Here is a 13,324-nt window from a genome sequence, read left to right on the forward strand (position 1 = left end):
ATGTGGGATCTACCATGAAAGAGATGTAAAACTAGAATCAACAAGCATATGCTTTAGAACATGTAGATGAGAGAGGTATCTGGGCAAAGTGCCTCTTAGGATATCTGCTGCTAAGTCCAATTCTCAGTATTTAAACTGCTGGACACAGATCTAGCTATTCCATAGCCTAGTTGTATCAGATGTATGGATTGTGCATCATGAAATGAACATCCTGTGTTCTGAGAAGCTCAAATAACCTCATAAGTCTTTCTTTGTGTGTCCTATTTTCTAGGACCTCATAGTTGACCAGACGATAGAGAAAGTTTCTTTCTGTGCCCCAGATAGGAACTTTGATAGAGCCTTTTCTTACATATGTCGTGATGGCACCACTCGTCGCTGGATCTGTCACTGCTTCATGGCTGTCAAGGACACAGTGAGTCCAACAAATACGTATTTCATGATGAGTATTCTCAGCTGGGCTCTTTCTGGGTTTGCTCAGCCAAGCGGTTTCTACTACATTTTTAACAAGTATGTGCTGCTACAGCTGCTCTTGGAAGTGCCTAAACTAGCCTACTTTCAGCTCCTTTTATTCAAATATTTTACACTGTTGGTGTAACCCCGGGAGTTGCAACTCACTGAACAAAATGATTGGCTGAAACCAAAGATCATTAAAGGAAGGTAAAAATGGTCTGGTGATAGTGGTTGCTAAACTTTATTTGAAACTTTTAATTATTGGAAGTATTTTCAGGGTTCTTAAATGTATTTGTTTGCTAACACATATGGGTATGGTATTAAAAATGTATTTGCAAAGAGACTACTACAAATGAAAGAACTTGGCTGGGCCTGATGGCTCACCCCTATAATCCCAGCACTTTGGCCAGGGCGGGAGGATCACTTGAGACCACAAGTTGGAAACCAACCTGGGTTACGTGGCAAGACCTCATCTTCACAAAGTTAAAAAATTAGCCAGGCATGGTGGCACATGCATGTAGTCCTAGCTACATGCTACATGCCTTGGGAGGCTGAGGCGAGCAGATCACTTGAGACTACGTGTTGGAGGCTACAGTGAGTCATCGTGCCATTATACTCCAGCCTGGGTGACAGAGTGAGACCTTGTCTCCAAAAAAAAAAAAAAACTGAGTGGAGTATACTTTCAACTATTATAAAAACAGAAATACTGGCCAGGCACGGTGGCTCACACCTGTAATCCCAGCACTTTAGGAGGCCGAGGCAGGCGGATCACGAGGTCAGGAGTTCAAGACCAGCCTGGCCAATATGGTGAAACCCCCGTCTCTACTAAAAATACAAAAAAATTAGCCAGGCATGGTGGCACATGCCTGTAGTCCCAGCTACTCGGGAGGCTGAGGCAGAAGGATTGCTTGAATCCGGGAGGCGGAGGTTACAGTGAGCTGAGATTGCGTCACTGACTCCATCCTGGGCAACAGAGTAAGCCTCCGTCTAAAAAAAAGAAGAAATACTGGCTGGGTATGGTGGCTCACACCTGTAATCTCAGCACTTTGGGAGGCTGAGGTGGGCAGATCACCTGAGGTCAAGGGTTCAAGACCAGTCTGGCCAACATGGTAAAACCCTGTCTCTACTAAAAATGCAAAAATTAGCCAGGTGTGGTGGCGCACGTCTGTAATCCCAGCTACTTGGGAGACTGACTCAGGAGAATCACTTGAACCAGGAGGCAGAGGTTGCAGTGAGCCAAGATTGTGCCACTGAACTCCAGCCTGGATGACAGAGTAAGACGCCATCTCAAAAATAAAACAAAAATAGGCCAGGCCCGGTGGCTCATGCCTGTAATCCTAGCACTTTGGGAGGTCGAGGTGGGCAGATCACTTGAGGTTGGGAGTTCAAGACCAGCCTGGCCAACATGATGAAACCCTGTCTCTACTAAAAATACAAAAATTAGCTGGCCATGGTGGCGGGTGCCTGTAATCCCAGTTATTCAGGAGACTGAGGCACGAGAATCGCTTGAACCCAGGAGGCAGAGGTTACAGGTGAGTAAAGCTCTTGCCAAAGTTTAATCTGGAAGATAAGTAGTGGCCATGCTCTAAAAATTGACCAAAATTGTTTAAAGATCTTTGAGACACTGGTGTAAACAAATGCTAAGAACTCAGGCTCTGAGTCAGATATGGGTTCCAGTTCTGATTCTGGTTCTTACTAGCTGTGGCATTTGGGGCAAGTTACTTAACATTCTCTGTCTTGGTATACACTTCTATAAATGGAGAAAGTGGTTGTGAATACTAAATTGGATAATGAGTATAAGCACACTTAGCATAGGGTCTGGCCCACATTACTCCAAAAATTTTAGCTAGTAATGTTTAAGCTGTTCTTCCTTGGTTTGACACTGGTGCTTTGAAAATGAGTTGAAGTAACTGAACTATGCTTTTGTCCTCTGTTTCTCAGACCCTAAGTAAACCACAAATTTATTATATTTTGCTATCACTACACTTTAAAAATCTGGAGTTCAAGAGTTTCCAGACACTAATTTAAAAACCATTTTATTGTCAAATCATGGCCTGGCAGGCTGTTTGAATCTCCTAGGCCAATAGTTCTACTGTATCAAAATCACCTGGAGGACTTGTTTTAAAACATAGATTGCTGGGCCCCGTCTCCAGCATTTTTCATTCAGTGAGTTTGGGATTGGGACTTCAGAATTTGCACTTAAAGTTCCCAGATGATGCTGTTGGTTGGGGATGAGGTCACTCTGCAACAACTTCTGCCCTAGGCCTAGGAGAAAGAATAAGCTTCCTTGACTTGTAGCTCTGTCCTTATAATAGAGCTGCGTTCAAATGCAAACACATTCGAAGAATCTTTCAGTACTCCTGTTTCATGCTTTAACATCTGGCCTAATATCGTCCTACTGGGAAGTTAGATGGAAACTCATGTGGATTCATAGAGTAATTCTATCAGTCTTTAAGTAGTCAAAAGTTTTTTTTAAAAGTTTAAAAGTTTTAAAAAAGTAAAAAGTAGTCAAAGGTAGTAAAATCTTAGGGACATAAAGCATTTTAAACCTCTACCTGTCCTTATGATAACTAATACTGTCATGCAAAATCCAGTGAAACGACTTGTTCAGAGCCGTGTGTAGGAGCAGCTGCCTACGTGGTGTGATTTTGAGAATACCACAAAAGACTTCCTGTTCCCAAATATCTCTTCTCACTGTGAATGATGCCAACAGTTATACCATCTCTAGATTTTTTATTCCACAATTAGCAAAATGGTTTAAAATACAGATAACCCTGCTAAAAATAATCCATTAAATTTATTAAATTGACTCTGGGTAATCCAGTGTATCTATATAAAGCAGTGTTTTGTTCATATACGTACGTCCTCCACTCCTCCCACACATAAATCAGTTTTATCTGCTTAATTCTTTTTTTTGAGACGGAGTCTCGCTGTGTCGCCCAGGCTGGAGTGCAGTGGCCGGATCTCAGCTCACTGCAAGCTCCGCCCCCCAGGTTTACGCCATTCTCCTGCCTCAGCCTCCCGAGTAGCTGGGACTACAGGCGCCCGCCACCTCGCCCAGCTAGTTTTTTGTAATTTTTAGTAGAGACGGGGTTTCACCGTATTAGCCAGGATGGTCTCGATCTCCCGACCTCGTGCTCCGCCCATCTCGGCCTCCCAAAGTGCTGGGATTACAGGCTTGAGCCACCACGCCCGGCCTGCTTAATTCTTTTATAAGTAGACAGTGTGGATGAAAACATGCTTTCGCTTTTGCCTGTGTTTGGTTGGGAGGTAGAGTTGGGAATTAAAGAGAGCTAGAGGAAGATAGGAAAGGTATGGGGGAAAACCTAAAAGCACTGAGGGCCATAAATGAGGAGGGTTGCTTAGAGGGAGGATTCAGAAAGGGGAGACAGCAAAGCATTTGTCTCGTTGTTAGTGTTTTTTGAAACAGGGTCTCACTATGTCACCCGGGCTGGAGTGCAGTGGCACAATTACAGCTTACTGTAAGCTTAAGCGATCCTCCCACCTCCCAAGTAGGACCACAGACACACACCACCATCACACTCGACTAATTTTCTTTTCTTTTTATTATTATTATTATTTTTTTAATTATTATTTTTTTTGAGACAGAGTTTTGCTCCTGTTCCCCAGGCTGGAGTGCAGTGGCACGATCTTGGCTCACCACAACCTCCACCTCCCGGGTTGAGTTCAAGTGATTCTCCTGCCTCAGCCTCCCGAGTAGCTGGGATTACAGGCATGCGCCATCATGCCTGACTAATTTTGTATTTTTAGTAGAGACAGGGTTTCTCCATGTTGGTCAGGCTGGTCTCGAACTCCTGACCTCAGGTGATCCGCCCACCTCAGCCTCCCAAAGTGCTGGGATTACAGGCTTGAGCCACTGCACCCGGCCTTTATTTTTATTTTTATTTATTTTTTGAGACAGAGTTTCGCTCTCATTGCCCAGGCTGGAGTGCAGTGGTGCCATCTAAGCTCACAGCAACCTCTACTTCCCAACTTCAAGCAATTCTCCTGTCTCAGTCTCCCAAGTAGCTGGGATTACGGGCACCCGCCACCATGCCCGGCTAATTTTTGTGTTTTTAGTAGAGATGGGGTTTTGCTGTGTCAGCCAGGCTGGTCTTGAACTCCTGACCTCATGATCCACCCACCTCGGCCTCCCAAAGTGCTGGGATTACAGGTGTGAGCCATCCCACCTGGCCTAATTTTCTTTTTCTTTTTTGTTAGAGACAGGGTCTCACTGTATTATCCAGGCTGGTCTCAAACTCCTGGGCTCAAGCAATCTGCCCACCTCGGCCTCCCAAAGTGCTGGGATTACAGATGTGAGCCACCATGCCCAGCCGCATTCCTTTTTAATCACTGGAATTGTATTTCTTTATCAGAAGTTTTAAGTTTGCACCTTTTTTTCCTAGACATACTAACACTGCATTAAGCTCCTGAAATATGCCTTGGCCTTTGCAGTAGTTTCTTAGAAATGGCTGGTAAATATTCCCTCTCCTTCCCCAAAAGGCAACTAGAAGCTTGCATGTCAAGGCTTGAAACCTTGCATAGAGTCTTCTAAGCTGTTGGCCAGGGCTGACATGACAGAGCCTAAGTGATAAAGAGTTCTCCATGGCTGCTTGCAAAAGCACAGGTTGCTGGTTATCACTTTACTTCAAGGCTTGTAACAGTGAACCGAACCATCATAAGCACTACCTAAGAAAATGTATTCATTTAAATTAATTTGGCATATGAATATATTAAAACAATTTTAAGTTGGAATTTGCAACATCTTGCTTTCATAAAAACAGACTTATTTGGGCCGAGTGTGGTAGGTAGCTCACGCCTGTAATCCCAGCACTTTGGGAGGTTGAAGCGGGTAGACCACTTGAGGCCAGGAGTTGGAGACCAGCCTGCCCGACATAGCAAAACCCCATCTCTAATAAAAATACAAAAATTAGCCAAGTGTGGTGGTGCGGGATTATAGTCCCATCTACTCAGGAGGCTGAGGCACGAGAATTATTTGAGCCCGGAGGCAGAGATTGCAGTGAGCAGAGACTGCGCCACTGCACTCCAGCCTGGGTAATAACAAGACTCTGTCTCAAAAACAAAAAAAAAGGACTTATTTGTATGTAATTGTTAGTCTTGTAATTCTGAAAAGCTTTTAAAACCTGCTCTCTACAGGGTGAAAGGTTGAGCCATGCAGTAGGCTGTGCTTTTGCAGCCTGTTTAGAGCGCAAGCAGAAGCGGGAGAAGGAGTGTGGAGTGACTGCTACTTTTGATGCTAGTCGAACCACTTTTACAAGAGAAGGATCATTCCGTATCACAACAGCCACTGAACAAGCAGAAAGAGAGGAGATCATGAAACAAATGCAAGATGCCAAGAAAGGTACAATCTGTTCTACAGTGTGTATTTATGGAATGCAGTTTTTCCCAACAAAGTATTATTTTGAAGCTACCAGGGATAAGTTTTCTCATAATCAAAGAGAACCCTTAGCAATATAAAACCTTATAACAAAGCTGAAAATCTTAAAAACTGCTTCCTTTCGAGTGGCTAGTTTAATGGCTTCAAAAATATTTACTCCATTATAGTAAGCTATCTGAGGAATCAGAGTGCAGTTGAAGAAGCTGCAGAGACATCTCTTACCCCCTTCCTTCCATCCTGAAATACCTTTTTAATTCTGATGCATCTGATCTCTATGAGAAGCAAATGAAGTAAGTACCTGCATCTTAAAGAAAGCAGCGCAGGTCCCAGGGCTTAAGGCTGCAAAGCATCCACGGACTATGATGCTAGCAGAGAGATTTAACAGTAATACTGCTTATATGAGATTATTGCTGGTTTTTAGTGCTTTCTAGTCACAAAAGTCTATAGATTTTGAGAGGTAAGCCTATAACTCTTTTTCCCATAGCTCTGTTAATTTAATTTAGGGTATGATTTTATAGAGTGTTTTATTTAGGTACACATGGCATCACAGCAGAAATGCCTGTACAAACATTCAAGTTAGTCGGCAGTCTATAAATGTGAGTTGGGTATATTTTAGAACTAAATGATAGGGCTTGAAAATATTTTTGCGGCCGGGCGCGGTGGCTCAAGCCTGTAATCCTAGCACTTTGGGAGGCCGAGACGGGCGGATCACGAGGTCAGGAGATCGAGACCATCCTGGCTAACACGGTGAAACCCCATCTCTACTAAAAATACAAAAAACTAGCCGGGTGAGGTGGCGGGCGCCTGTAGTCCCAGCTACTGGGGAGGCTGAGGCAGGAGAATGGCGGAAACCCAGGAGGCGGAGCTTGCAGTGAGCTGAGATCCGGCCACTGCACTCCAGCCCCGGCGACAGAGTGAGACTCTGCCTCAAAAAAAAAAAAAAAAAGAAAAGAAAATATTTTTGCATTCTTGTATATAAGTAGGGTTAAAACCAACAAGACAAGCACAAACAATTCAGGTTAACTAATAGACATTAATATAATTTTGAGGCCAGGTATAGTGGCTCACAGCTATAATCTCAATACTTAAGGAGGCTGAGGAGGAAAGATCACTTGAGGCCAGGAGTTTGTGACCAGACTGGGCAACATAGACCCTATCCCTAAAAAAAAAAAAAAAAATTAATTATCCATATTTGGTGGTGCACATCCATAACCCTAGCTGCTTGGGAGGCTGAGACCAGAGGATTGCTGGAGCCCAGGAGTACAAGGTTACAGTGAGCTGTGATCATGCCACTGCACTCCTGGGTAACAGTAAAACCCTGTCTCTTAAAAACAAACAAATATATATATATATGATAATTTTTTTACTATAACCTTTTAGTTCTAAACTAGTCTTTTTTTGTTGTTGTTTTGGTTTGATTTGGGTTTTTTTTTCTTTTTTTTTTTTGAGACAGAGTCTAGTTCTGTTGCCCAGGCTGGAATGTAATGGTGCAGTCTCCACTGACTGCAGCCTCCACCTCCTGGGTTCAAGCAGTTCTCCTGCCTCAGCCTCTTGAGCAGCTGGGATTACAGGTGCATGCTACCACACCCAGCTAATGTTTGTATTTTTAGTAAAGATGGGCCAGGCTGGTCTCGAACTCCTGACCTCAGTTGATCTGCCTGCTTTGGCCTCCCAAAGTGTTGGGATTACAGGTGTGAGCCACTGCACCTGGCCTTAAGCCAGCCCTTTTGGATAGCAGCATTGACTAAAATACTGACCCAAACAGCTCTAATTCTTAACCCCCCTCCAAAAAAAAGCATACATATTTTTATTTGAAATGAAATTATTGATAGTGATTTTTTTTCATTTCTTGTAAATATTTGCACCAGAAAGTCAAAGGGCGAAAACATCATGCTATCTGTACTAGAAAATTTAACCCGTATTACTGTTATTTAATATGCTTTAGTGGTCTTCAGACTATTCACTAATTAAGCATGTTCTTTAATACCACCAAATAATATTCATTGTTATGTACAGCAACTGCAAAGAGATTGAGTCCCAAGATCTACAAAGGATTGTGAGAGTTGGTGGTTGAGATTTGTCACAATCAGAATGAGACTCAACTGGTACCCACAGTCTTATATTTAATCAAATTTAATCCAGTTCAAAATGTTACTACTGCATGCTTTTATTCAAATGAACCACAAATGCATGATTTAAAGACTGCTTTAGGTTGGGCGTGGTGGCTCACGCTTGTAATCCCAGCACTTTGGGAGGCCGAGGCAGGTGCATCACCTGAGGTCAGGAGTTCATGACCAGCCTGGTCAACATGATGAAACCTTGTGTCTATTAAAAACACAAAATTAGTTGGGTGTGGTGGCATGCACCTATAATCCCAGCTACTTGGGAGGCTGAGGCAGGAGAATCACTTGAACCTGGGAGGTGGAGGTTGCAGTGAGCCAAGATCATGCCATTGCACTCCAGCCTGGGCAAAAAGAGCGAAACTCAATCTCAAACAGTAAATAAATAAAGACTGTTACGTATGACATTCTTTGACACCTAATCAAAGATACATGGTTAAACTTATGCTTATTTAGACCTTTCTAATGCTGCAGTTCCCAAAGTTCTCCTCCCCTAACTCACAAGCATTGAAAATCATGAATCATTCTTTAAAAGACCACGTATTAGGAATTCATAGGAACTGAGTTTTTAAGATCTTGTTCACAGTCTTAATTTATAAATCACTGAATGAGAATAAAAGATCTAACATTTCTTAGTAGATATGCTATGTGATATATGGTACGTTACTAAGCCTTTTATCTGTCTGAAAAATGGATCTGAACCCTACTTCTAACTTATCTTTTAAGAGACATTAAGGAAATGGGTAAAAGGACCTAGAGGGCTTTCACATTTGTCAGCTCTGTAAACTCAAATTATTTGAAGACATTGCTAAGGTCTTCATTCTCTTTATTTTCTTGAGCTGAAACAGATAAGATAGTCGTTGGTTCATCAGTGGCCCCTGGCAACACTGCTCCATCCCCATCCTCTCCCACCTCTCCTACTTCTGATGCCACGACCTCTCTGGAGATGAACAATCCTCATGCCATCCCACGCCGGCATGCTCCAATTGAACAGCTTGCTCGCCAAGGCTCTTTCCGAGGATTTCCTGCTCTTAGCCAGAAGATGTCACCCTTTAAACGCCAACTATCCCTACGCATCAATGAGTTGCCTTCCACTATGCAGAGGAAGACTGATTTCCCCATTAAAAATGCAGGTAATGTAGCATCTACCTGACTCACTGGGTACTCGAGCACTGAAGCATTCTCATCACTTCCCATGAAGACACAAATCCCATTAAACTAGGCATTCCTCTTTCCCTGAGGTTGGTTGATAGTTGTATCTTTTGTCATTTCCCATAGTGGGAAAACTAAGGTCCATGGAGGGGGATGTGAATCCATAATTTCTCTTCAACAAACAGGCATCAGAGCCATTGTGGAATTTCTAGCCTAAGCGTCAAGATTTGTGGTTTGTCTCGATGTAAGAGTATTCACTGCCTCTCAGCCAACCTGCTTCCAAACATCAAGGGTCTCAAGTTTCTATGCTTATTCTGGCATTTGGGACCCAGCAGGGAATTAATTAAAGAGGTCTTAGAAACACATAGCATTACCAGCAGAAGAAATGGATATGTGCTCATTGTCCTTCTGGCTGTTTGGCTCCATAGGGAGGAAACTCTAGACAGGTGTCTCATGTACATCTAAGATCTGTTGTTCATCACAGACAGTGGACTTGTTCACAAATATTCATTACCTTTCAGAACTGTCCCACAGGCCTTTGTGTGGCCTCTATACAGCTATGCCAGCCCCTATAGGTCTATCCTCATCATAAAATCTGTAGCTAAAGTATTAGATCTGGTCAGTGCTTTTGGTGGGCTCTATTTTACCTCGCTCTGAGACATGTCAAGCCATTGCTATAACAGAATATGAGGAAGCTGTCTCAATAGGCCATTCCTACTGATGGTATAAAAGTACAGAGTTAAGTTCATCTGACAGATGAAACTAGGCCTAAAGAATAGTTGGACTAGATGATTACAGAGGGTCTTTTCAGCTCTCAGCTGAGGTACCTCATTTCAGCTCAGTCTCCTTCTAGGGCAGACGGGGAATAAAAACTATTATTCTCTTTACAGATAAGCAAACAGAGCTTTAGCACACATAATTAGCTTCTTTAGTGATACAAAAGTATCCTAGAGTCGGTATTAAGATTAAAGGCCCTAGTGTCCTACACCTCTGCTCACTTTTTCATGTTATCATAGATCATATGCTTAGTACTAGAGACTTTGGAGAAAAATGAGATTGATGACATTGTCATAGTTGTTACAGAGAAAAGCACTAAGCATCCACTAGTGTCCCAGACTTTAACGCATTTTCCTGACAGAATTACTAAAGGCTCCAGAACCTAATTCAGATCACAGCCTTGAGAACGTGTTGGAAGGCATACAGGTTGCATATGTCTTCTAGAAAGATCTGGCTAGCTAAACATCTTGGCACAAAAAGGACAGATTCCCAACAGTGTTATAAGAGGAGGAAATGAAGAAATAAGGGAGAAAGATGTGCCTTAGTACATTAATTGTTGACATTTTATACTTTCCCATCTGAAAAGCCAATGAAATTGTGACCAGTAAATTTTTTGAAACTGGTTTTGTAGCCCCGCCATACAGTTAATTGAGCCTTTTTTCCATAAACAAGATACTGTATAAAATGCCAGCTTGCATCATACTGTCAAATTTCAGGATTATTCCATTTTTGTGTCTGGAGCTATTTTCTGTTTGCCTTGCAGTGCCAGAGGTAGAAGGGGAGGCAGAGAGCATCAGCTCCCTGTGCTCACAGATCACCAATGCCTTCAGCACACCTGAGGACCCCTTCTCATCTGCTCCGATGACCAAACCAGTGACAGTGGTGGCACCACAATCTCCTACCTTCCAAGGTTGGTGCCCTCTGACCTGCTCAGCTGTTCTCTTTACAACCAGTACTTTTAGTACACTGCTCACTAACTGTAAGTTGGCATCCTGAGCTTCCCAACACCTGGTCAGACCCATTAATTTCTCTATTTGATGTCTTAGATTCATTGATTTCTCTATTCAACAATGTCTTTGTGCTTTGTTTCCCTTCCTGTTTTCTAAGATGTCTGTGTTTGTCATTCTGCATGTGCCCATCTTTCACCCCATTCTATAAGAAATTTCTATAGTCCCAACCTACTATTTTATTTCCCACTTGACTGTTAAGGATCAGCATACCCAGCCAGTTTCCCAAAAGCAGTAGTCATCAGAATTGGTTCAAATGTTATGCTTTCTTTAGTGTAGTGGTTCTCAATCAGGGGCAAAATTTGTCATTCACTGTCTGGAGACATTTTGGGGCTTTACAAGTCAGGGGTTGGGGGTGTTACTGGTATGTGGTTAGAGGCCAAGAATGCCACTAAACATCCTTCAGTGTAAAGGACAGCACCCACAACAAAGGATTATCCATCCCAAAATGTCAGTGGTGCCAAGGTTGAGAAGCCCTGGACTCACCTAGTCTCTGCCCTGTCACAGAGGCTTATAAAGAAAAAGGCACTCCTTTGAGCTCTGTAGTTCATCTTCTATAACAAGTATCTTAAAATTTGCGTTTGTGGCATTGAAGAGTTAAAAGTTGTTTTCAGAGATACTAAATAGTGGATATTGACTTGGAGGTCAGCAAAGAATTTATGTAACTTAAATTACAGACTTGTAGAATTTCAGCTGCTATAATTGCTGTTTCTCCGTTTCTTTCGAAAGAGAGCTCAGAGAAAGTTTTACTCCGGAGATAGTGCCCTGCTTCTACTGGAAGAACTGCACGCTTTTCCTCCAAGGGTCTTTTTCTTTTTCTTTTTAATAAACCTTCATAGTCATGTATACCAAATGACTTTTCATGTCATCTAACAAACATTTATAATACCAGTAATAATAGGCACAATTTATTGAGCACTTACACATTGCTTGCCACATTGTGGTAGGTATTCATGCATTATTTCATTTAATCCCCACAACAACCCTGTGAGGTAGGTGTTACAGATGGAAAAAAAAAAAAAAAAAAAAAAGAGGCTCAGAGAGAATAAGTAAATTGCCCAGATCATACAGACAGGATTTAAACTCAGGTCTTCCTGAATATAGTACCCATTACATTCTGCTGATTCTGCCTGCCTACAAGGCACTAAGTGCACACAATTGAATATTTCAGTTTCCTTTCCCTGCCTTTGAAGGGCTCCCAGTTTCTAGGTGAAAAAAAATTTTTTTTGCCAACCAAAAAGCAAAGGCAGTCTTTTAGACAAACCCAAGGTAAATAGTACCAACACCGGCCAGGCGCAGTGGCTCACGCCTATAATCCCAACACTTTGGGAGGCTGAGGCAGGCAGATCACTGGAGGTCAGGAGTTCAAGACCAGCCTAGCCAGCCAACATGATGAAACCCCGTCTCTACCGAAAATATAAAAGTTAGCTGGGCGTGGTGGCAGGCACCTGTAATCTCAGCTATTTGGGAGGCTGAGGCAGGAGAATCGCTTGAACCTGGGAGCCAGAGGTTGCAGTGAGCCGAGATCATTGCACTCCAGCCTGGGTGACAAGAGCAAGACCCCATCTCAAATATATATATATAGTACCAACACCATAGGCATGGCTGTCCAGTCCTGAAAAGGACATAATTATATTGTAGGTCAGGGGAAGGTGCTTGTCTACACCATACTAAATGTTATTGGGAGTTGGGCTAAGGAGTAGAAACTAATATAGATATCTGGAATAAAAGGAACAAGCGTTTGCAGATTTTAATAAGGGGAGATAAGGAAAGAATAGTAGGTACTTTGTGATATTGTAAACATCACGGGGGGAAAAACATCTTTGTAAAAAGTTGAAATTAATTCTGTAGCAAATTACAAATTTATCAAGCAAATGAAAACATACCAACTTTGATTTCTCATCTGTAATAGGGGGATAATACCAGACTCATGGGGTTTTCGAGAGAATTAAATGAAATGATGCATGTAAAATATTAGCTTAATGACTAGCACATAATAATGAATCATGTACACATTTTAACTTTTGAAAAGGAAACAAGGAGTAATTTTTTTTTTTTTTTTGAGATGGAGTCTTACTCTGTTGCCCAGGCTGGGGTGCAGTGGTGTGATCCCGGTTCACTGCAACCTCCGCCTCCCGGGTTCAAGCGATTCTCCTGCCTCAGCCTCCCTAGTAGCTAGGATTACAAGTGCACGCCGCCACGCCCAGCTAATTTTTGTATTTTTAGTAGAGACGGGGTTTCGCCATGCTAGCCAGGCTGGTCTCGAACTCCTGACCTCAGGTGATCCACCCACCTCAGCCTCCCAAAGTGCTGGAATTACAGGCGTGAGCCACCACGCCTGGCCTATTTTTAACCAGTATTATTGTTAACATAATTTGACCTTTTGGAAAAGTGAAGAAGAGGGAAATGCTGTACCTACT

The 13,324-nt window shown here is 42.5% G+C and overlaps 1 protein-coding gene across 21 annotated transcripts in view; it reads left to right on the forward strand.

Annotated features, from left to right (window-relative positions):
* NUMB (NUMB endocytic adaptor protein) overlaps positions 1-13,324 on the forward strand; it is a 191,942-nt gene that overhangs the window by 174,146 nt on the left and 4,472 nt on the right. For 17 of the 21 annotated variants that reach the window (XM_033187534.1, XM_033187541.1, XM_033187538.1 and 14 more), the window contains 4 exons: positions 272-412; positions 5,608-5,812; positions 8,808-9,101; positions 10,661-10,807. In XM_033187534.1, the coding sequence (XP_033043425.1) occupies positions 272-412; positions 5,608-5,812; positions 8,808-9,101; positions 10,661-10,807 (787 nt within the window). The remainder of the gene's footprint in view (positions 1-271; positions 413-5,607; positions 5,813-8,807; positions 9,102-10,660; positions 10,808-13,324) is intronic. The other 4 variants (XM_033187544.1, XM_033187554.1, XM_033187550.1 and 1 more) reach the window with 1 other exon arrangement.

This window comes from Trachypithecus francoisi, unplaced genomic scaffold, assembly GCF_009764315.1.
Source record: "Trachypithecus francoisi isolate TF-2019V2 unplaced genomic scaffold, Tfra_2.0 Lachesis_group3, whole genome shotgun sequence".
NCBI classification, from domain to species: Eukaryota; Metazoa; Chordata; class Mammalia; order Primates; family Cercopithecidae; genus Trachypithecus; species Trachypithecus francoisi.